The sequence below is a fragment of the Panthera leo genome, chromosome D1, assembly GCF_018350215.1.
Source record: "Panthera leo isolate Ple1 chromosome D1, P.leo_Ple1_pat1.1, whole genome shotgun sequence".
Lineage (NCBI taxonomy): Eukaryota > Metazoa > Chordata > Mammalia > Carnivora > Felidae > Panthera > Panthera leo.
The window spans coordinates 67,092,089-67,115,422 of record NC_056688.1 but is presented as its reverse complement, the minus strand read 5'-3'; the positions used below and the strand labels follow the sequence as shown (position 1 = coordinate 67,115,422).

Sequence of the window (23,334 nt, the reverse complement as noted above, 5' to 3'; positions counted from 1 at the left end):
AAAGAAAAAAGAATACATATTTTTAGATTGAAGGGTTAGAAAGCCTGTTTCTAAACTCCAAACAGTAAGGATAAAAATAGCTTCCAGTGGGAAAGAACCAATAAAATTTTTCAGTTGAACTCAAATCAACTCAGCCTATGGCAAAGGCCAGATTAAAGATGTGTCCCTTCCACCTGTAATTTCAAATGAACTCAGTGTAGGAACCATTAAATTAAAGAAAGAGTGGGATGGAGCTGAGAAAATAAGGAAATACATCTTGAGAATTATGACTGAGAAAGGATTTGGGGTATGATTATTAGCACATGGAATCAAATGAAAGCAAAAGATCAGAAATCTAGGTTTGTGAGGGAATTGTACTTTCAAAGAAACACAAGCCAAGATGGAAAAGTTCAATTGTTCAAATTAGAAAACAACTTTTGCCATCTTCAGCTTACAACAACAGAAGGTAGACTACTACCTCCCACCCCCGCTACAGGAGGGCATACTGCTTGATCTAGCTCAAATGTGGCCAAGGATGATTATATACAATGAAGGGCTATAGAGGTCAGTGGACATGGGACGTAGGAGTTTCTCCCAGAGAGCAGAATCAAGATCTAATCAAAGGTTAAGTAATTGTAGTAGAAAGAATTTGTAGAACTTCCCCCTCCCCAAAATGTCCCATCCTAATCCCTGAAACCTTTGCATATGAAATATCACTCCTGTAATGTAATATGGTAAAGTTGACCTTAAAATAGGGAAATCACCTCAGGGGGCTCAATGTAATCACATCAGCCCTTAAAAGCAGAGAGCTTTCTTTGGCTAATGGTAGAAATGAAGGTCAGAGAGATTAAAGGTATGGGAAAAACCCAAAGAGTCATTGCTGCTTTGAAAATGGAATAAGTCAGATGAGAAGAAAAGCAGGCAGCTTCTTGAGCAAAGAATGGACCCCAGTTGACAGCAAGCAAGCAAATAGGGACCTCATTTCTATATCATCAAGGAAATGAATTCTGCCACCAACCTGAATGAGCATGAAAGTGGATTCTTCTCCAAGGCCTCCAGGTAAGAGCACACCACAACCTACACCTTGATTTTAATCTTGTGAGACCCAGCGCAGAGAACCCAATTGAGCCCACCCAAACTTCTGACCTGTGGAACTCTAAGATAGTATAAAAGTGTTGTTTTAAGTTGCTAAGTGTATAGTAATTTCTTACATGACAATAGAAAATTAATATAGTGGCTTTTATACTGACTCTTCATTAGTATTCCAGGGTGAAGTCATGTATCTCCCATTCTTTTCCTTTACACATGAGATTTTTTTTTGGTATTATCTATTTAATAGTTACTACATTCCACTAACAAAAGTTCTGGAAAATTGAATTGAAATCCTTGGGGTGCTTAAGGCCAGAAAAAAAAAGAGCTTCACATTATTCTGGTTTTTATATTACAGAAGATATTGAAATCTTTGGAAAGACCTTAAAATTTAAAGATAGAATAGTTTAATGCAGTTAAGTGTCCAACTCTGGATCTCAGCTCAGGTCTTGACCTCAGGGTTGTGAGTTCAAGTTCCATGTTGGGCTCCACACTGGGTGTAAAACTTACTAAAAAAAAATGTTTCAGGTAAGCTTTTTTTCTATATTATTTTTTGCAAATTTTACTTCCAATGTAGTTAACATACTTTATATTAGTTTCAGGTGTACAATACAGTGGTTATTCAGTTCCATATATTACTCAGGTGTTCATCAAGATAGTCCCCTTCACCTGTTTCATCCATCCCCCCCACTTATGTCCCCTCTGGTAACCATCTGTTTAATCTCTATAGTTAAAAGTCTTTTTTTTTTGGTTTGTCTCTTTTGTGGGATCTACACCCTTGGTACAGGCTCCTTTTTACTCTCTGCAGATCCTGGGTTGATCTTTCTTTAATATATATCATTTTTTTTTCTTTTCCTACAGTCTGGTAAAATAGTAGGAAAGTTTTATTACTGTTCAATCCTCTCATATTTTTTATAATGTTTTTTTCCCAATTCACAAACACATGGGATATTTTTTATTGAGGTCATCCAGATCCTGCTTGATCATTACATTTAGGGGGAAGAATCTAACATTTTTTAGCTCATAGGTCACCAAACCCCAAGTGCCACAGGTGAACCTGATAGGGAAGACTGGGCATAATTCAGAAATCAAAGACTTTGAGCTAGATGGAATTCTGCATTGGTTCCCTTGAGAACAGTGATTATATTCTATGTGTGGGAGGCATAGCAAACCCTATATTAGGTAGATAAGAAGGGTAACTGCTATGTGTTCACCAGATCACTTTTCCATTTTTCCCTTGGCACACAGATAGATTACATTTTCCAGACTCCCTTGCACTTAGATGGGAAGATGGGACAGAGTTCTGGCCAATGGGAAGTGATACAGCTACTTCCAGGCCTGGTCCCTAAAGTAATTTCCAGCACAATTCTCCACACTTTCTTTCTTTATTGCTGGCTCAACCAAGAAGATCTTGGGGGAGGGCTCTAAGGTAGTAAGTAGGTAATGGTAGAGCTACAACATCTCTGAATAACTGTGTGTACAAAGTCTCCTCAACACAGTCTCCACCACTACCACCACCACCACTGTCAGCCATTGGATTATGACATAAGACAAATGAACTTTTAATTTCTAAGGCACAGAGATTTGGGGTTAGTTATAGCAGTTAGACTACACTGACTAATTTATTTGCTTATCTACATATTTTAGAAAACAACTAATCCATATAATATCAGGTACCATAGAATTATATTGTTATGTAACTTTTAAGTTCAGATAATTCAACTCTCTTATTTGACAGATGATAAAACTGAGGCCCAGAGAAGTTTAAGTCACTTGCTCAAACTCACACAGAAAATCAGTGTAAGAACTTAAAGCAAAATTTAGATATTACCCCTCAGTCTAGTACTCTGGGTTGTACTGTATTTCCATCTTTCATGCAATATTTCAAAATTTCTACTCTATTTAAACTTTTATTTGCATGTATCAGATTAAATATAACTTGCACTCTTATGTGCCATATCTAGGGAATAAGAAAATGGGTTGGTTTTAATGCCACATTGGCCCAAATGGATCTAACAGATATATTCAGAATATTCCATTCTAAAAGAGCAGAATACACATTATTTTCAGGTGTACATAGAACATTCTCCAGAATAGACTACATGTTAGGCCACAAAATGAGTCTCAACAAATTCAAAATGATTGAAGTCATACCATGCATCTTTTCCAACCACAATGATATCAAACTAGAAATCAACCACAAGAAAAAATCTGGAAAGAACACAAATACATGGAGGTTAAATAACATACTATTAAATAATGGTCAACTAAAAAATCAAAGAGGAAATAAAAAAATACATGGAGACAAATGAAAATGGTCTAAAATCTTTGGGATGCAGCAAGTGTGGTTCTAAGAGGGAAGTTTATAGCAATACAGACCTACTTCAAGAAGCAAGAAAAATCTCAAACGGCCTAACCTTACACCTAAGGAGCTAGAAAAAAGAAGAACAAACAAAACCAAAACCAGTATAAGGAAGGAAATAATAAAGATTAGAGAAGAAATAAATGAAATAGGGACTAAAAAACAACAACAACAACAACAACAACAAAATAGAACAGATCAATGAAACCAGGATGTGGTTCTCTGAAAAGATCAACAAAATTAATCAGTAGCCAGAGTCATCAAAAGAGAAAGAGAACTCAAAAAAAAAAAAAAAAAGCAGAAATTAGAGAAATAACAATCAACACCTCGGAAATACAGAGGATTATAAGAGAATATTATGAAAAATTATATGCCAATTAATTGGACAAACTAGAAGAAATGGATAAATTCCTAGAAACATATAACCTACCAAAACTGAGGCAGGAAGACATAGAAAATTTGAACATATCAAATACCAGCAATGAAATTGAATTAGTAATAAAAAAACTCCCAACAAACAGAAGTCCAAGACTAGATGGCTTTAAGGGAAAATTCTACCAAACATTTTAAGTGGAGTTATTATCTATTCTTCTCCAACTACTCAAAAATATAGGAGAGGAAGAAAACCTTCCAAATTCATTCCATGAGGCCAGCATTACCCTGATACCAAAACCACACACACAAAAAAGAGAACTGCAGGCCAATATCTCTGATGAACATAAATGCAAAAATCCTCAACAAAATATTAGCAAACCAAATCCAACAATACAGTAACAAAACCATTCACCACCATCAGGTAGGATTTATTCCCAGGATGCAAGGTGGCTCAACATTTGCAAATGAATCAATGTGATACATCACATCAACAAAAGAAAGGATACAAGCCATATAATGATTTCAGTAGATGCAAAAAAAAGCATTTGACAAAGTACAACATCCATCCCTGATAAAAACCCTCAACAAAGTAGGTTTAGAGGGAATGTACCTCAACATAATAAAGGCCATTAATGAAAACCCACAGCTAACATCATACTCAATGGTGAAAAACTGAAAGCTTTCCCCCCAAGATCAGGAACAAGATGAGGATGTCCTCTCTCACCACTTTTATTCAACACAGTACTGGAAATCCTAACCACAGCAATCAGAAAACAAGAAATAAAAGTCATCCAAATCAGGAAGGAAAAAGTAAACCTTTCACTATTTGCAGATGACATACTATATATAGAAAACCCTAAAGACTCCACCAAAAAACTACCAGAACTAATAAATGAATTAACTAAAGTTGCAGGATACAACAGATAGAAATTTGTTGCATTTCCATACACTAATAATGAAGCAGCAGAAAGAGAAATTAAGAAAACAGTACCATTTACAATTGCACCAAAAATAATAAAACACCTAGGAATAAGAATAACCAAGGAGGTGAAAGACTTGTAGTTTGAAAATCATAAAATATTGATGAAGGAAATTGAGGATAACACAAAGAAATAGAAAGACATTCCATGTTCATGGACTGACAGAACAAATATTGTTAAAATGTCCATACTACCTAAAGCAATCTACAGATTTAATGTAACCCCTATCAAAACACCAACAGCATTTCTCATAGAACTAAAACAAATAATCCTAAAACTTGTATAGAACCCCAAAAGACGCCCAATAGCCAAAGCAATCTTGAAAAAGAAGAACAAAACTGGAAGTATCACAATCCATATCCTACAAAGCTGTAGTAATCAAAACAGTATAGTACTGGCACAAAAAGAGACACTTAGATCAGTAGAACAGAACAGAGAATCCAGAAATAAACCCACAATTATATGGTCAATTAATCTATGACAAAGGAGGCAAGAATGTGCAAAGGGGAAAAAGACAGTCTTCAATAAATGGTGTTGGGAAAGTAGACAGCTACATGCTAAAGAATGAAAATGGACCACTCTCTTACATGCTAAAGAATGAAAATGGACCACTTTCTTACACTATATGCAAAAATAAACTCAAAATGGATTAAAGACCTAAATATGAGACTGAAATGACAAAAATCCTGGAAAAGAACACAGGTAATAATTTCTTTGACATTGGCAGTAGACATTTTTCTAGATATGTCTCCTGAGGCAAAAGCAAAAATAAACTATCAGGACTACATCAAAATGAAAAGCTTCTACACACCAAAGGAAACAATTAACAAAACTAAAAAGGCAACCTACCAAATGGAAGAAGATATTTACAAATGACAGATCTAATAAAGGATTAGTATCCAAAATATATAAAGAACTGATACAACTTAACACCAAAAGAACTGATACAACTTAACACCAAAAAAACCCAAATAATCCAATTTAAAAATAGACAGAAGACATGAACAGAAATTTGTCCAAAGAAGACATGCAGATGGCCAATAAACACATGAAAAGATGCTAAACATCACTCATCATCAGGGAAATGCAAATCAAAACTACAATGAGATATCACTACACAACTGTCAGAATGGCTAAACTCAAAAACACAAGAAACAAGTGTTGGTGAAGATGGGGAGAAAAACAAATCCTCACATACTGTTAGGGGGAACGCAAAGTGGTACAGCCACTATGGAAGACAGTATGGAGGTTCTTCAAAAAATTAAAAATTTTAGAACTACCCTAAAATCCAATAATTGCACTACTGACTATTTACCCAAAGACTACAAAAACACTAATTCAAAAGGATATATGCATCCCTATGTTTATTGCAGCATTATTTACAATAGCCAAATTATGGAAGCAGCCTGTGTCCATCAATAGATGAATGGATAAAGAGGAGGTGGGTGAAACAGGTGATGGAGATTAAGAGTACACTTATCATTATGAGCACTGAGTAATGTATGGAAGTGTTGAATCAGTATATTGTACACCTGAAACTAATATAATATTGTACATTATACTGGAATTTAAAAAACAAATTAAAAAAAAGAAAATGGGTCTGGATATTGTTTCCTACTCTCCTTTGCAATTTGATTGCTATTCTCTTCATTTTCATTTAGCTTTTCAAATTTCCCTTCTAATTCTACAAGTTTTTCTTTGTTGATTCTCCTTGATTATAGCATGAGCTGTTATTTTAGAAGAGGACAGTACTGCTGGTTCTTTTTCCATATCCTAAACACTGTTCCTCAAAACAATAAAGAGAAATTAACTGGCAATATTTTCTTTATAGCTCTCCAGTTTAGCTTTTCACTCCTGTCAACTAACTTTTCAGAAACCTGCCTTGAGTGAGAAGCCTAGAACTGAAGACTGAGCATACTCACATTTAGCGAGAGAGGCAACAAGTTCCCATCAATCATTCTCAATCACATTCCAATAGTGGCTTAACTTCTCTCAATATAGATATCCAAAAAATTAAGATTGTTTCCTGTTTCAGAAACTCATTCTTAAGCACCAGCACCATCATGCAGACTCCCTTTATCTAATAACTCCCCTTCTAGAAGTTTGTTCCCAAAATTTAGGTCATTCTTTTCTTTTCTCATAAGTTATTTCTCCCATCCAAATCCTTGCCTTCTACAGTTTGTTTTTCCCTTCCTGTCTTCTTTCCTTCTTTCTTTTTGAAATACTTTAGAAAAATGCTTGAAGGCTACCTCTCCTTTGGGCATGGTGCTAGGTTTTAAGGATAATGATGAAAAAGACCTGATTCCTTCCTCCTTGTCTACCTAGTTCCGTGGTGATAGAGTCACATATGTTTCCAAGTTAACTATACCTTGGGACTTGTGCTCACCCAAGTAATGAGGTGTACAGATATTTAAATATTAGAGACATTTAAGGGCTATCCCCTGGTCTCTTACAAGTCACCTATGTGCAGAACAGATTCTCCTTTCATTGCTGGTATTTTCTGTATGGATATCTAATTTTATGACCAATACCATTTGTAAGAAAATAAATCATTATCCAAAAACTCCTGTAAATGACATTCATTTTGAAGAAAACTCATAAACCATTGCTCAAGGCATTATTCACAAGTCAGAATTCCATAATTCCCATGGAAGACAAACCATTGAATATCCATCTGGGAAAACAGAGAGTGCAGTCTACTTATACACAGTACATATAAACCTCACATTTATCAAGCAAGAAAGGGGAACTCTAAATTGAATTTTGGTCTACCAGAATAAAAGAGAAGTTATTAAAGAGAGAGTTATTATATAAAGGATGCTTGTGGTAATTACTATTATAACCTCAAAAATCCTTTTGTAAAGTGAAAAATGACTAAAATTTTGTGAATTGTCCCCCAGTTGTGTTTTCTAAATATGAATTGTGTGTGTCTTGTTTCTTTGAAGAAAGAATCACTTGCCATGGTGTATGAGAAAAGATAGGCATATACACCCTGTTCTCAGTATGTAAGTGTGCATTTGCTTTCATGAGCTTCTGCATCATCCCCTGCCCCACAACCGCCGCCTTCACAAAGATAAGCAGCTGGAGAAAAAAAAAATCACTGACTGTGGGAGGAAAAGAAGCACAATCCATGCTCAATCTCCTTTAGAGACAGACATTCCTAAGAGTATATAAATGAATGGGCTCCACAGGTAATAACAATGAACCATGTCAGAACTGGGCTGGTTGGGGAGGTAGGGGATGGCAGGGAATATGGGAATTGGGGAAACCTCTAGCAGTTTATGCTGTGCTATCTGTCTTCCTCATTTGTGTGTTTTCTGAGTCAGCATTAGCTAAATTTTCCAGAAAGCAATCCACAAAGTACAGCCTGGGCATTTAAGGGACGTCACTCATTTCCCCCAGTGACCTTGACAAGTCAGAAGCTTGAAAGCAGGGAAATCCGGATGTCTCAGTTATGAAATGAAGCAGTGGGGCTCCAATATATTTCCAGAAGACTCCATCTAGACTGGTGATTGCCTGCTTCTATTACTACCAGTGACCACCCAGGGTGCTTCTCTGGCTCATAAGGGATTTGCATAATGGCCAAGTGCTTCAGCCTGATGTTGCTTCTTGCCTCCATCTGGACCACAAAGCTCCTGGTCCATGGCTCTCTCCGTGTAGAAGGTAGGTTTCTTACCAGATTTCCAACCTGAGGCAAAGCAAGATCTTGCAAACTGTCCTAAGCCTACCAAATTCTTAACTATGGATTGCTGGGAGTAGGGGTGACCCTCAATATCCACAGATCTAGTTCATAGTGTTGCTCTGCCAGAAATGTTTTTACCATATTGTTGACTTCACCAGAATGATTCACATTTACCTTTATGTTATTTTCACTTTTATTTTTGGTTATCGAATCTTTTTAATGAGAATATTTTGAAACAAAATATTGAGGAGAGATCATTTGTTTTTAAAAGTATTTCATTGAAGAAATAAACCATGATTGTAATGAATTTTAAGCAAGCACTATAAGCTGGGAAAAATGGCCAACTTTCACTAAATATTGACCTGTTTTATATTTTTGGAAGTGTCAATATAATTATTTTAATTTCAATTTTGCTGTATTACAATTGAATGCATATGTTTTTAATATGAAATAAATAGCAAATTAACTGAAAAAATGTGAAAATATAGGTTTGATAATTAGTCATTATCTCCCTACCAAAAAGGAATGGCTTTAAGGGATTTCCAGGCTTTTGAGATGCCTAAGTGGTAACCTCACTCTGCAATGTAGGCAAAAAAATTGTAACCACAAATCACTTATTATAGCTCCAGGCAAATGAAAATTTGAGCACTTTAAAAACAAAATTGTGTGTTCCTATGCTGGAATAGGCTCTGTGATATAAAGTATGTAGGAATCAGATATCCTGAGTTGATTCATATATTGTTATATTTATTATGAGAGCCTAGAGTAATATTTTTTTTTCAAAATTCCAGAATTGTTATTCTCAAATAAGTTTGGTCCTCTTTGAAATTCCCCTGGGAGACTTTTCCCCACAATGCTGCCATGACTCAAATATTTTGGAAATTGTTCTTTAACAATAATTCCATTGCACTCTGGACTATCTTTAATGATGGCAAAAATTTCCTAAGGAAATTAAATTATATATATCATATTTTATATTATATATAACCTGTATGTATGTAATATATGAAATTTCATTTAATCTTCTCAAGAAGGGGCACCTAGGTGGCTCAGTTGGTTAAGCGTCTGACTTTTGATTTTGGCTCAGGTCATGATCTTACATTTTTTGAGATCTTCATGGACAGTAGGGAACTTGCTTGGGATTCTCTCTCTCTCTCCCTCTCCCTCTCTCTCTCTCTCTCTCTCTCTCTGCCCCTCCCCACTCTTGTGCTCTCACTTTATCTCTCAAAATTAATAAATCAACTTAAAAAAATCTTCTCAAGTAGACATTTTATAGATGAAACAGCAGGCTCAAATGAAGCCAAGTGACTTCCTAATGCCGTATAGATGGTAAAAAAAAGCTTGGGTTTTAATTCAACTCTATCTGATCCAAACATACAGTATTTCTACTATGCCTGCTGTTTCCTAAAAATTCTTAAGGAAGAGGTTAGTGGAGTAGCGCTTGGATTCCAACTCCCTACTTTTGTCTTTAAAAAAACTAGGAAAGCGGGGCGCCTGGGTGGCGCAGTCGGTTAAGCGTCCGACTTCAGCCAGGTCACGATCTCGCGGTCCGTGAGTTCGAGCCCCGCGTCAGGCTCTGGGCTGATGGCTCGGAGCCTGGAGCCTGTTTCCGATTCTGTGTCTCCCTCTCTCTCTGCCCCTCCCCTGTTCATGCTCTGTCTCTCTCTGTCCCAAAAATAAATTAAAAACGTTGAAAAAAAAATTAAAAAAAAAAAAAAACTAGGAAAGCATAAAAATGACTAATATTTGTTGACTATCTCTTATGGACCCAGTCCCTGCTAGGCACAAGTTATCTAACTTAATTCTGACAAAAATTTTGTGAAGAAGATAGAACCAACCATTTTCATCTTACAAATGAGAACAATAACTTGCCAGAGTCCCAGAGCCTATTAATAACAGGTGAATAATCAAAGCTAGGTCCATTGTCCAGAATAGGTCCTTCATTACTCTAAATAATAACTTTTAAGGTAAAAATGAGTTATGATGGAAGAGTAGCAATACCACTTTATAGTGTAATTAATAAACCTTCTCTGTAGGTATTCCTAAAGAAACAGCCATGAGATTTGAGCAATAGCAAGCTCATGGGCTAAGCCAAATTCCAGGACAAATGGTGTGTTTGGAGAGTTTAGCTCTAATTGTAGAGTGTGTGTGTGTGTTCATTTTCTCCTCCACAACACAGTGGGAAGCAAAATAGTGGGGTTTTAGAGTTTGTGGGGTTTGTGCACCCAATCTGTCCTATATCCATGCTTTATATCCTTGGGTTTGGGAAAGTTACTTAATCTCCCTGAGCCTCAACTTTCTATTAAAGGAGACAGGGTTTGGCACAGAGTAGCATAAACAGATGATAGATGTTAGAATTAGTATTAGTATTTTTTAAAGTTTATTTATTTATTTTGAAAGAGAGAGAGCAGGGGAGGGGCAGAGAGAGAGGGAGAGAAAGAGAATCCCAAGCAGGCTCCACACTGTCAGTGCCATCCAGGTATCCCTAGTATTAGTATTAATATCAGTATTGCTATAGGTATTAGTATTAGTACATATAGTCATAAGAGGCTGTTTTGTCATTAACCCTCAGGTTGGGGTGTTGACTCTCTGGTTTCTCATCGTGAGGGCAATGTCTGGAAGCAAATAAGGCCATCCACAAATATTGTGTATCATATACATATTACCTCTTCTAGCTTCTTGCTCCAGAGCATAGCAAGGCCACATGGAGGACTTAGAAATGCTCCTTCTATGTTTGCAAGAAACTTATTTTAAATACCAACCTAGAAAGTGATCAAAGCATTTGACTGGGTATCCAACACACAGATCTGTGTACAAGCAACCTCTTGGAAGATTGTAATGCCCTCTTATGGATTTTTGTGGACAAAGCCCAATAGGAATAATGCACCTGAATGCAGTACAATTTTGCAATTTTATACAGGTCTATAAATCCCAGATCCAAGAAAGTGATCTAAAGAACTTTTGGATTCATGAATTTTTGAGTAAAATATATTCACGACATATCTATTCAACTGCCTCACCTTCCCTTGAGAGATCAGTCATTAGAGAACTAAAACCAAAAAGCTTTGAAGATAACATAATGATGTTACTTATGATTTACTGAGCACCTACTTTGTGACAGGCACTATGCTAAGCATTTTTATTTTAACTAATTCATTCAACTGTCACTACCCTACACAATAGATACTGTTACTCTCTCAATTTTATGAATAAGGAAACTGAGGCTCAAAAAGATTAAATAGCCTAAGATCTCAGAACTAGCAAGTGACATAGGCCAGACTCTAAAACTCAACTTTATTTAGTTTCTCTGTCATGCCAGGTTTACTGCCTGATTTCTTTAGGAACTTCTGAGTAAGCCTGCCCCCCAATGGTCAGAGAACACCTGGGAATGAGAAAGCTCACATTGTGTTATACCAAGTGCAACATTTTTCAGCCCATCTTAGAAATACTGGTGTTCCCAAGCCATATTGGTTTGGTGTATTGTTAGCTATTCTATTAACCAGAGCCCTGAATTCTATTTTTCTCAAAATCTCAGACCTTTCATTTTATAGACTCTAAAAAGGTTTGCAGCAACTGTATCACCTAGACTCAACCCAAGGAACTGGTGGCAAAAGTCTCTATGTAAAGAACAAGTCTCTATGTAAAAAACCCCTTAATGTAGTGGTGTAGGATAGGCTCAAATCTGATGAGAGGTACAGCTGGGACAAGAGCAAAGACCCACCCTAACCCAGCAGGATTTCCTTGTGGGAAATGTCTGGCCTGTTATAGCTAACCATTAATCCCAGCCACAAGGACCTCACTGCTCTAACAAGACAATAATACTTTGCTAGGAAGAATAGCTTACAGGCTGGGAACAAGGACAGCGGCAAATTGAGGACCTCTGTGATTCCTTTGCAGAACTTTCCATCTCAGCACCATGCAGAATTGTAGGGGTCACCCTTGTGAACAAAAAGACAACCCAGCAGCTGAATTTCACAGAAGCCCAGGAGGCCTGTAGGCTGATGGGACTAACTTTGGCCAGCAAAGACCAGATTGAAGCAGCGTGGAGGTCTGGCTTTGAGACTTGCAGGTGAGAAACAACTGTATTCACAATACTGCTGGACCTCTTCCAGCTCTGTGTTCTTGTTCAGCAGTAGAGATAAATGTATCCATTCAACTAATGTGTATTCTGTTATAGCTATGGATGGGTTGCAGATAAGTTTCTGGTCATCCCTCGGATTCTCCCGAACCCCAAGTGTGGGAAGAATGGGATGGGTGTCCTGGTTTGGAGAAATTCACTCAGCAAAAAGTTCTTGGCCTACTGTTACAACTCATCTGGTGAGTCATATCTGTAGCCTCTCCATGTTTTCTCTAGCTCTATGACCTGTCTGAATAGCCCTGAGTAGCAGCAGAAGGAATCTTGGTGATGGTCATTTAATACTCCCAATACTGCCTCTATGTAGGACCAGGCCAGAGTTGGTCATGTGCCCCTCAGAGGAAAAAGTTAGGGAAAATATGACTAAATGGCAACATAGGAAGAGGGCAACCCAGGAGGTTCCATTACCCACATTCCTCCATCTTATAAGATAAATAAGAAGAAGGTAAGGAAATATTCACTATAGACAAAGCAATGTATCGAGTTATCATACTGAACCTTGACAATCTCTTTATAAGGTATACTTTGCCACTCCCATTTAGCAGAGGAGAAAATTTAACCCAAAGGACATAAGTATATTTGTCTAAGTTCTCACTTACAACAAAGATTTTAACATAGGTCTAACTCTGAAAGCATGCTCTTTACCTTACCCTACATTCCTTTAAAGGAGAGGAAATTCAGATGCTACATTTTTTCTTTTTTTTAAGTAGGCTTCACACCCAGCATGGATCCCAGTGCAGGGCTTGAACTCATGACCCTGAGATCAAGACCTGAGCTGGATCAAGAGTCAAATGCTTAACTAACTGAGTCACCCAGGGGCCTCACTACACTTGACATTTTTAAGAATAAGATCATTTTATGAAGGAAGGAGTTGAAGTTAGGAAATAGAATTGGTTTGCTCATGGTCACACAGTCCTATCCTATCCTATTAACTTTGCTTGGAGACCACATCCACCTATCCCAAGTGCTCTACCTAAGGAACTTCCCAGAAAGTTTTTCTTTCACTAAATACTTATTCTCTGCTGATTTATTACACTTCACACATACTCATAAATCTGACCTTCTAAAGGTCAGACAGCTGAGTGGTCATATAAAAGGGCAGATTCCAAAGTCATTCTCTAAGATCCAAGAGATAAGTATGCACCAGCAACATTATGTTGCCCAAAGGCAACATAGGATCCAAGCGGTTCTCTGAATCAGGAGGCTTTGACCTAGAAAGAGCCCTGAAAGACGCTTTGTCCTCTTCCCTCATTTCATGGATGAAACGATAGCTCAGAATGAAGGTTTGACTTGTTCTGTTGGTGGCAGAGTCAAAAGTGGAATAAAGCTTTTTTTGTTTGTTTCACCATCCTCCTTCTCTCTTCTGCCTCTTATGCCTACCACTTTTGGTTGGGGAATTGGTGGTTCACAAACCTGTTTATCTCATAGCCAGCCCATGCCTGTCAAGTGACCTGGCCTTTCAACTTCCTGGCCTTCCTCCTAGCTGTCAGTGTGATGATATGATACCCAGCCCTCTGGACTTCACAAAATGGAGTCAGAGGAAGAGGACTTGGATTTGTGTATTTCCTCATGGTTTCATTTAACTCATACTTCCAACCCCTATATTTCCTGTATGCTTAAAGTTAGATCTAAAGGCTTGATTAGACTCTTGTTCAACATTTTGAGAATAATATTTCATAGATGATATTGTGCACTTTAAATCACATCCCAACTTAATGTCAGTATGTCCCACTATTAATATGCTAACTTTGATCATTTGAATAATATGGTGACTGCCAGACCTCTCTAAAGGAACTCATAAAGATATGCTTTTCCCCTTGCAATGAGTAAGTAATCCATAATGTGATATTTTGGCACCATGCATATATTCTGACCCCAACTATCTAGTACCTAGAGTTTAAGCAGCCATTGGTTATTCTTACTGGAATCAGTTATTATATGTGGGGTTACAAAATGGTGATGTTTCTAAATCTTCCTTTTACATTTATTAAATTTTACATTATTAGCTGGAATTCTTTGATGCAGAAGAATCTCTCTCTTCTCCAATCCCGCCCACCACACACATTTCTTCCCCCCCCCCCTTATACTACTATGAATACATTATATTTTACTTATTCTGTGTGTTCAATATGTTGTAATCAATTTTACAATTATTATTCTTTTATTCTTTTTGATGCTCAAATTGTCCCAAATTTGGTGAGTAGGAGCCCCTTCTAGTTGACTTTTGTGTTCTTTATTCCATTAATATTTGAGTAATTCCTTGCTTTCTGACATAATAGCATGTCCCACACTTACGTTGTACTTTCTCTGCCCCTGATATGGAACCAGCCATTTATTTCTCCAAGAAGCCATGTTCTTTTTAATGGAGAATGTTAATTTGAAACCAAGATCTGGATGCAAGTAGTTTTCATTACTACTGGAGTTTTCACTGCTTCTTCAGTATTTTTAGTGGATAGCTCTATACATATATAGCTCTCTCTCTGTCTCTCTCTCTCTCTCTCTATATATATATATATACATGTATATATATATACATGTATATATATGTATACATATACATGTATATATATATACATGTATATATATATATATATATATATATATATATATATATATATATATATACGCACACACACACACACAGAGCTATCCACTAAAAATACAGACTTATATCTAAACATTATGAATTTGGGGGCACCTGGGTGGCTCAGTCAGTTAAGTATCTGACTTCAGCTCAGGTCATGATCCGGTGGTTCATGAGTTAGAGCCCTGAGTCAGGCTCTGTGCTGACAGCCCAGAGCCTGGAGCCTGCTTCCGATTCTGTGTCTCCCTTTCTCTCTGCCCCTCCCCCACTCATGCTCTGTCTCTCTTTGTCTCTCAAAAATGAATAAATTTTAAAAAATTTTAATAAAAAATAAAAATTATGAATTTGTATTGATATTTCCAGCTCAAATATAACAGGTCAAGCTTTTTCTTAGTTTACTTTGTTTTACACTTATATTTTTCTCTTACACAGAAAATCACAGTTCCCAATAAATAATATTACTATACTTTCTCATCCTATGATAGTTTCAAAATTATAAAATCAACATTATTAGGAATAATGAACCCATTGAGTGAAATTTGAGATTTCTTTGCATTTCTTTTAGTCCCCACAATATAGCCCTCTAAGGGTGTACTGTCAATGAAGTATGTGCAAAAGGGACTTGAAAAATTCACAACTCTGTGTAGTTATACTATCAGTTTGAAATAAATTAGGTTCATCTGCTTTTGTTTGCCATCTTTGTGAGGATCAGAGATAATCTAACCTTTATCCAAATGCTAATCCTAAACATATGCCATTTGTTTTTATAACTTTCTTTTTTATGGTTATCTTGTGAAGTCTATCAGAGTAACTTAAACCTGACCCTACACTTTATCCTAATTGTCTTTTTTATTGCTATCTTTGTGAGCTTTGGGGGACCAGATCAAGGTGCTTTGAATGCTCTGCATGCACCATCTGTTTCATGCTGTTCCCTCCATCACAATGCCCATCTTCCTATTTAGTTAACTGCTACTCTTTATTCAATTCTCGAGTGCCATCATCTTCAAGAAGCCTTCCCATACCCTTTACTCCTATCTTTCCTCTTGGACTCCAACTACACTCTGTGTTTAATATCAGTACACTTGGCACATTCTAAAGAAATCATATTCATAGTTTGAGGTATGCCCTCAACCCAGTAGGAATTATGGGACCAGACTGCTGTTGCTCCCTCACACTGTGGCCCTGTTGGCTATATTTAATGAACAGAGAGGCAAAGGAAAGTAATTGTTAGGTAGATCCTGTCTATCATGCTCATACATTATGATAGGCCCTACACATTTATTATCTCATTAACCCTCAGTAAAATGACAGAAGGGTATCATTTCTATTTTCCAGGAGAAATAACTGATGTTTAGAGTATATTTTGCTATGATCCTAGTCAATAAGGGAAAGAGCCAGGATTTAAATCTTGAGCCACTACTCCCATGTAGCACCTTCCATGGTGATGACTACACATCAATAATATACCAGGCCCCGGTTGGGTTCTGGGCATCAATATTTTTTAAAAGCTCCCCAGATGATTCTAACCTATAGCCAGCGTTCAAAAAATCACTTTTCCCTAGGAGATCTCTAAAATATAACTTTTAGGATTCCAGATACTTCTGGATTCCCCTATTTCTTTGCAATTGCAATAATCTCCTTCCTTATTCCTGGATTGTACTCTCTCCCCATTGCATTTCATCCTCCACACACCTCCACTGATAATTATGTTACTCCTCTGCTCCGTAGCCCTTGGTGACTTCCTATTAGAGAATATGATGTAAACTATGAAGCCTTTTACGCATTGAAGTGAGCATGTCTGAGAACTCCTGTATATCAGTTGGGAGGTTTGTGGACCCAGTTGAAAATTCCACTTCCTACAAAATACATTCCAAATGCTTTAACAAGGCAATTACGAATCTCAATACTCTGGCTCTAGTCAATCTACCCAGTTTCATCTCCTGCTTGCAGTCTTTCATGCTACCAATCATATATACACTCTACTCTCCAGCCACCCTGCACTCCTTATCATTTTTCTGTAACTACATTTTCAAACTTCTGGTTTCTTGGATCATGCTATTCCTATTGACTGGAATATTCTATTCCTTCCTGCATACTAGATGAGCTTCTGCTGTGTTCCAAACATACTGGCCTTTTATTCATCAAACATACTGAGTTCATTCAGCTTTGGGCTCTTGAACTTCCTGTTCTCTTTTCTTGGAATGATTTTGCCCTAGATTTTCAATGACTGGCTACTTTTTATCATTTAGGCCTCAGCTTAAGTATCACCTCACTTTCTCCTATCATCCTATTCAAAGTATCTTCTTGGGATGCCTGGTGGCTCAGTCGATTAAGAATCTGACTTTGGCTCAGGTCATCATCTCATGGTTTGTGAGTTCAATCCCCATGTCAGGATCTGTGCTGACAGCTCAGAGCCTAGAGCTTGCTTTGGATTCTGTGTCTCCTGCTCTCACTGCCCCTCCTCCTCCCCAGCTCATGCTCTGTCTCTCTCTCTCTCTCTCTCAAAAATAAACATTAAAAAAGATTTTTTTAATAGTTAAAAGCAGAGAAGGAGGGAGGCAAACCATAAAAGACTCTTAAATACAGAGAACAAACTGAGGGTTAATTGGGGGGAACAGGGGGAGAGGGAAAAATGGGTGACGGGCATTGAGGAGGGCACTTGTTGGGATGAGCAATGGGTATTATATGTAAGTGATGAATCATGGGAATCTGCCCCCAAAACCAAGAGCACACTGTACACACTGTATGTTAGCCAATTTGACAATAAATTATATTAAAATTAAAGAAAAATTTTTTTAATTCTAAGTATCTATCTCCCATCCCCCACCGCTACCAGTTTAATCCTTATTCTCTTTAATTTTCTTCTTAACATTTATCATACTCTGAAATTTCTGGCTTTAAAAAAAATCGTATCCTTCCATTAGCATATAAGGCCCTTAAAAGTAAGGACTCTGTTTTCTTTGTATCATGACCTTAACACCTAGAACAGTGTTTTGCACAGAGTTGGAACTCAATAAATATTTGTTGAACAAACACATACCTTGCTCAAATGCCATCTCCTCTGTGAATCTCTTTATCAAAATACTTCTGTCCTGGAAACTGGAACTAGACCTAATTGTATCTGTATTTTCAGTTCCCAACATATAATGTGCTCATATGTTTTTTCCCTGATATTGAAAATTTTTCATTTTTTGAAGAAAAACTTAGCATGTGCTCAAGAATGAGAAATCTAACTAAAAGTTCAAGGCAGAGGTCAAGGATGATGTGTGTTTCAATAGAGATATTTTATAAGTATAATAAATAGTATAAAATTCTGACTGAATGTGTGTGTAGTCAAAATGTTTTATCAATAGTATCAATGACCTTGATTGGTAATTTATGGTATTTTTCAAAAATGAATAAAATAACTTTTTCTTCCTAGCTAACATTCCAGCTGATGGTACCCACTGCCAGAAATAAGTAGGAATTTGAAATAGATGCAAACTCATATTATATCTATTATATTATACTATATATTATAATATGTCCTATTATAATATATCATATGGCTCTGCCATTTATTAGCTATGTGACTTTGGGCAAGTTATTTAATTTCACTGAACTTCAGTTTCCCCCTATAAAATGAGAGTTTAATAAAATTGCTAAATAAAGTGTCATGATTGACTCAGAGTTAGCTGCTCAAAGATGTTGAGTTTCTTCTCCACCAGAGCTAACAGATAGGAAACAGATAAACCTATATCCAGCCCCTGCTCCCCTCCTTAAAATTTTTTTTATTTTGAAGAGCACAGAGAAAGCTGGTTTTAGATCTTTGTCCTGAAGTGGTGTCATCTGTATATATGTCTCCCCAGCTACTCCTTCCATCCTGTCACTTTTCTTTCCTTTCTTTATTCATCAAATATTTATTGAGCATGTATTATGTGCTAGGCACAGGGAATGATAAGACAGGGGTCCTGCTTCCAAGGAGCTCAGTCTAGTGTAGAGCAGTGCAATGAGAACCTCGACAAGGGAAGTATAAGGAGGTACAAAAACATATGCCTCGGAACCCAATCTAGTCATCAAGTCTGCCTAATAAAGAGATGTTCAATCTGAGACTTGAAGAGTAAGTAATAGCTAAGTAAAGAGGGGACAAAGAGTCTTACAGGTGAAGAAAGCATCATGGTCAAGGCTTGGATATGAGAGAAAGCACATCAAAGAAACTGAAGAAATCTGAGTAGGCAAGAGGAAGGAGAGACACACTGGTCAGATAAGGCTAGCCATGTCAGCAGGAGACAGATCACAAAGGGCCTTATGGGCCACTGAGTAGAGGCAGTCACTGAAAGATTCTAAGGAAGTGATATGATTAGATTTGCATTTTTCTAAGACCATTCTGGCTGCAGTATAAGGGGACTGGAAAGGAGTAAGACTAGAGGCAGGAAGAACATTAGGAGGTGTTACAATACTTACTTGTTACTTTATTTTTCCCTCCCCCAACAGATACTCGGATTAACTCATGCTCTCCAGAAATTATCACCACCAAAGATCCCATATTCAACACTCATGAGGCAACATACACAACAGAAATGATCACCAGTGACAGTGCATACTCGGCTTCATCTACTGTTGCACCTTACCCTACTACACCTACTCTTGCTCCTACTTCTGCTTTGGCTTCCACTTCTCGACGGAAAAGAAAGTTGATTTGTGTAACAGAAGCTTTTGTGGAAACTAGCACCATATCTACAGAAACAGAATCTTACACTGAAAATAAAGCAGCATTCAAGAATGAAGTTGTTGGGTTTGGAGGTAAAAGCTTTCTGTGTTTGCAGTATATTTGTGTGTGTTTGTGTGTTTATGCATAACAGAAAATACATAAAAAACTAGGCTGTCTCCAGATTGGCCATACAAGTAAAACCTTAATGCAAACTCAACTTTCATAAAGTCAGAGAACTTGAGGGCTCTAAAGAACCTTAATGATTAAACTAAAAATCATAGTATATGAGTATAAAATAGCTTCACTTTTAAAACTCAAAGACTTTAAAAATAAGACACTATTAATATATCAGAGTTTAATATATATATATATATATATATATATATATATATATATATATACCTTTAAATGCCTATGATTAGAAAGTTTGTCTTCCTATTTAAAAGGAAGGGTTTACACCTAACTAGCTCCAAACCTATCATCCCACAGCCACAGAGAGGAAATGGACTCCATGATATTGCAATTTATAGAATAGAGCTTGAGAAGCAAGGCCTGGGATTCTATAGGAAAAGAAGCAAAGAAGCAGATGTGGGCCCAACATTCTAAATAGCCCCATTGTGGTCACAGAGAAGGCTTTTCTCCTGCATTATCTGTTGTCTTCATGCGTGTAAAGAATCATTAGAAGAGCAGCACACAACACTGTATAAGCAAAGGACCCACAGACGATGTCTCTGTTTCCTCCAGGTGTCCCCACGGCTCTGCTAGTGCTTGCGCTCCTCTTCTTTGCTGCTGCAGCTGGTCTCGCAGTTTGCTACATCAAAAGGTGGGGTTGTTGGCACATTGTTAGTCTTGTAATGTTTGTCACATTCCTATCTTGTGTTTTTTCCAGGGTTGTTGTTAGCATTGCCTCAGTCAAAACAGAGACAGTAGACTTCTCACATCGTAAATTTTCTCCCTCTTCTCACCTCTCCTCCCTAACACCCAATCTTTCCTACTATTTCAGCACATGCATGTCACCCAGCCTTTAGAAACAGGTCAATGGGTGTCCCTTTGAAAATCAAGAGATAAAAAGAAAAGACTGAAATCTAGGGGGGAAGTATATGCTTTATTTTGATTCGGAATTCTCTGTTGTTGGTGGGAGGGTTGTGAGGTCAGCCTTAAGTGTGGCCTGCAAATTTACTGTCTCATCTAAATGAATCCACTAAGGTAGGGATGCAATGTCTTTGAGAATGCACATGTTAGCATCTGACATAAAGGTACCTGCATACTGTGCTAATATGTGCCAACACAGACAAAGTGTTATCTATTGTCATATGTGTTACATAGAAGTGTCTCACTTTGATTTTATGTTTATGCCTATAGGTATGTGAAGACCTTCCCTTTTACAAACAAGAATCAGCAGAAGGAAATGATTGAAACCAAAGTAGTAAAGGAAGAGAAAGTTGATGATAGCAATCCTAATGGGGAATCAAAGAAAGCTGATAAAAATTCAGAAGAGCCCAAGAGTCTGCCCAAAACTACAGTGCGATGCCTGGAGGCTGAAGTTTAGAAGAGAAAGAAATGAGAGGACACACCTGAGGCTAATTTCTTTCCTGATTCATATCCTGGCCCTAGATGGGGAAACTTAAAGGGCCAAAGAACCAAACAAGAAAGTTCACCCTTGGTTCCTAAATGGAATCAACTCAGGGCCACTTTTGGATTATGGAGTTCACCAAACGGAATTCCCTTCTTCTTACTGCAATCCTTTCTGGATCCTCCTACCTCCAAAGCTTCCCACAGCCTTTCTAGCCTGGCTATGTCCTAATAATATCTCTGTGGGAGAAAGGAGATTTACAAACCACAAGAACCTAAAACAGCTAATCAGAACGCATTTATAAAGAGGCTTCTCAGCTGGCTGACAAGAGGTGCGTTGAGAACCAAGAGATTATTGAGACCAAGCTTTTCTCTATTGATTCCACAGGCCAGATCCTTTCTTCAGCGCTGAGAAAGTAACATGCATCACCTGGCATGCCCTTCTGAGCCAGGCAAGAACAAAAGAAGGAAGGAAAAGTTCAGCAACTGAAGGTCATGGACATTCCCATGACTTGAGACCTGATCTCTGTAAAGCCAAAATAAGTAGAGAAAAAGAATGAGGCCAAGGATGTTGCCAGCATATTGTCAGCAGGGACTATAAGTACAAACAGGGTCAAAGTAGTCATCTCTGAATAATCTGAGTTGGAATCACTTTTTAGAACACCCTTCCTTTCTCTCTCTCTCTCTTGCTGCTGCCATTTTTTCTAGAAGTACATAATTTTATAAAGGAACCCCCCCAATCTCTTACAAATTTTTATTTTTATCGGAGCTGTATCTGGGAAATTAGTACTGAAGAAAATTACTGTATTAAAAGGCAGTAGAATTTAACAAACATTTATTGAATTCCTACTATATGTCAGGTGCTGGGTAAGGTATTATATTCTATAATAGAATATTATTTATCAAAAACTTACAAACAATAAAATGTATGAAGCTAATTTTTTCAGTTTTGATATCCTTAGCTTATCTACTTGCAAAACTAATTTTTTGCTAAGACTAATCCATTCACTATTTTCTCTAATATGGCAGCCACTATAACCTTAATTTATTATTAACATACCTAAAAAGTACATTATTACCTCTATACACCAAAGCACATTTTGAAAGTGTCATTAACAAATGTATTGCCAGTTCTTTTATCAGCAAGAAGGGCTCAAGAGGTGCAGAAATATTTGTGTCAAAAAAAAAAAAATAAAAGCATTTAGAAAATTTTGTTGCTCCCTTATTTACATAGATGTGTTATAACTTTCATGGAAAACTGAAGTAATCTGTTTTTGCAAAAGTAAGAGGGACAACTTTGGTTGTTGAAAAACAAATATTTGTAAACCCAGCGGTACATACATCACCATGTGGGGTTATGCTTGCTTCAGGGGGTCTTATTTTAAGTTGGTCAAGTACTCACCTATAAAACAGTCCTTTACTTAGGATACATTACAATCCATTTCAGAATTCACAGAGAGCTGAAGATTCAGGATTGTTCCCCTGTCCTGTTTTTCTAGCTTTCTCTCTCCCTCTCTCTGGTCTTCCCTTTTGGACTAGTATCTTCTTTCCCTTACCAGTGACTGCACAGCTAGCTAGCACCATGGTCCTTTCAGCTCAGAGACCATAAACTGCTGGCACAGTCTTTGGTAGTTGGCCCAGAGTATTATCTTAAATTTTGGGTTAATTGCCAGGAATTAAAACTTGAGGGGTGCCTGGCTAGCTCAATCAGTAGAGTATGTGACTCTTGATCCAGGAGTTGTGAGTTTGAGCCCCATGCTGGGTGTAGAGATTACTTAAAAATAAAATCCTTAAAGAAATCAAGAGTTTTCACATATTTATATTTCTGGGTTCCCTTGAAAAGGGAAGATCTGGGGGCACCTGGGTGGCTCAGTTGGTTAAACGTC

The 23,334-nt window shown here is 37.2% G+C and overlaps 1 protein-coding gene and 1 long non-coding RNA gene across 4 annotated transcripts in view; one reads left to right on the top strand and one right to left on the bottom strand.

Annotated features, from left to right (window-relative positions):
- LOC122201037 overlaps window positions 1-23,334 on the bottom strand; it is a 174,954-nt gene that overhangs the window by 132,953 nt on the left and 18,667 nt on the right. The gene's annotated exons all lie outside the window — the stretch shown is intronic.
- Window positions 8,178-22,294, top strand: LYVE1 (lymphatic vessel endothelial hyaluronan receptor 1). Its single transcript, XM_042906914.1, has 6 exons — window positions 8,178-8,448; window positions 12,365-12,536; window positions 12,645-12,784; window positions 19,660-19,968; window positions 20,621-20,699; window positions 21,239-22,294. Exons 1-6 carry the CDS (start codon window positions 8,364-8,366, stop codon window positions 21,423-21,425), a joined length of 972 nt encoding a protein of 323 aa, XP_042762848.1. The 5' UTR covers window positions 8,178-8,363; the 3' UTR covers window positions 21,426-22,294.

Bases quoted from the DNA above. Each gene is read 5' to 3' on its own strand.
- LYVE1 (XM_042906914.1), top strand. From the start codon at position 8,364: ATGGCCAAGTGCTTCAGCCTGATGTTGCTTCTTGCCTCCATCTGGACC. The intron at 12,537-12,644 runs GTGAGAAACAAC...ATTCTGTTATAG, and splicing joins TCTGGCTTTGAGACTTGCAG to CTATGGATGGGTTGCAGATA. The intron at 12,785-19,659 runs GTGAGTCATATC...CTCCCCCAACAG, and splicing joins CTACTGTTACAACTCATCTG to ATACTCGGATTAACTCATGC.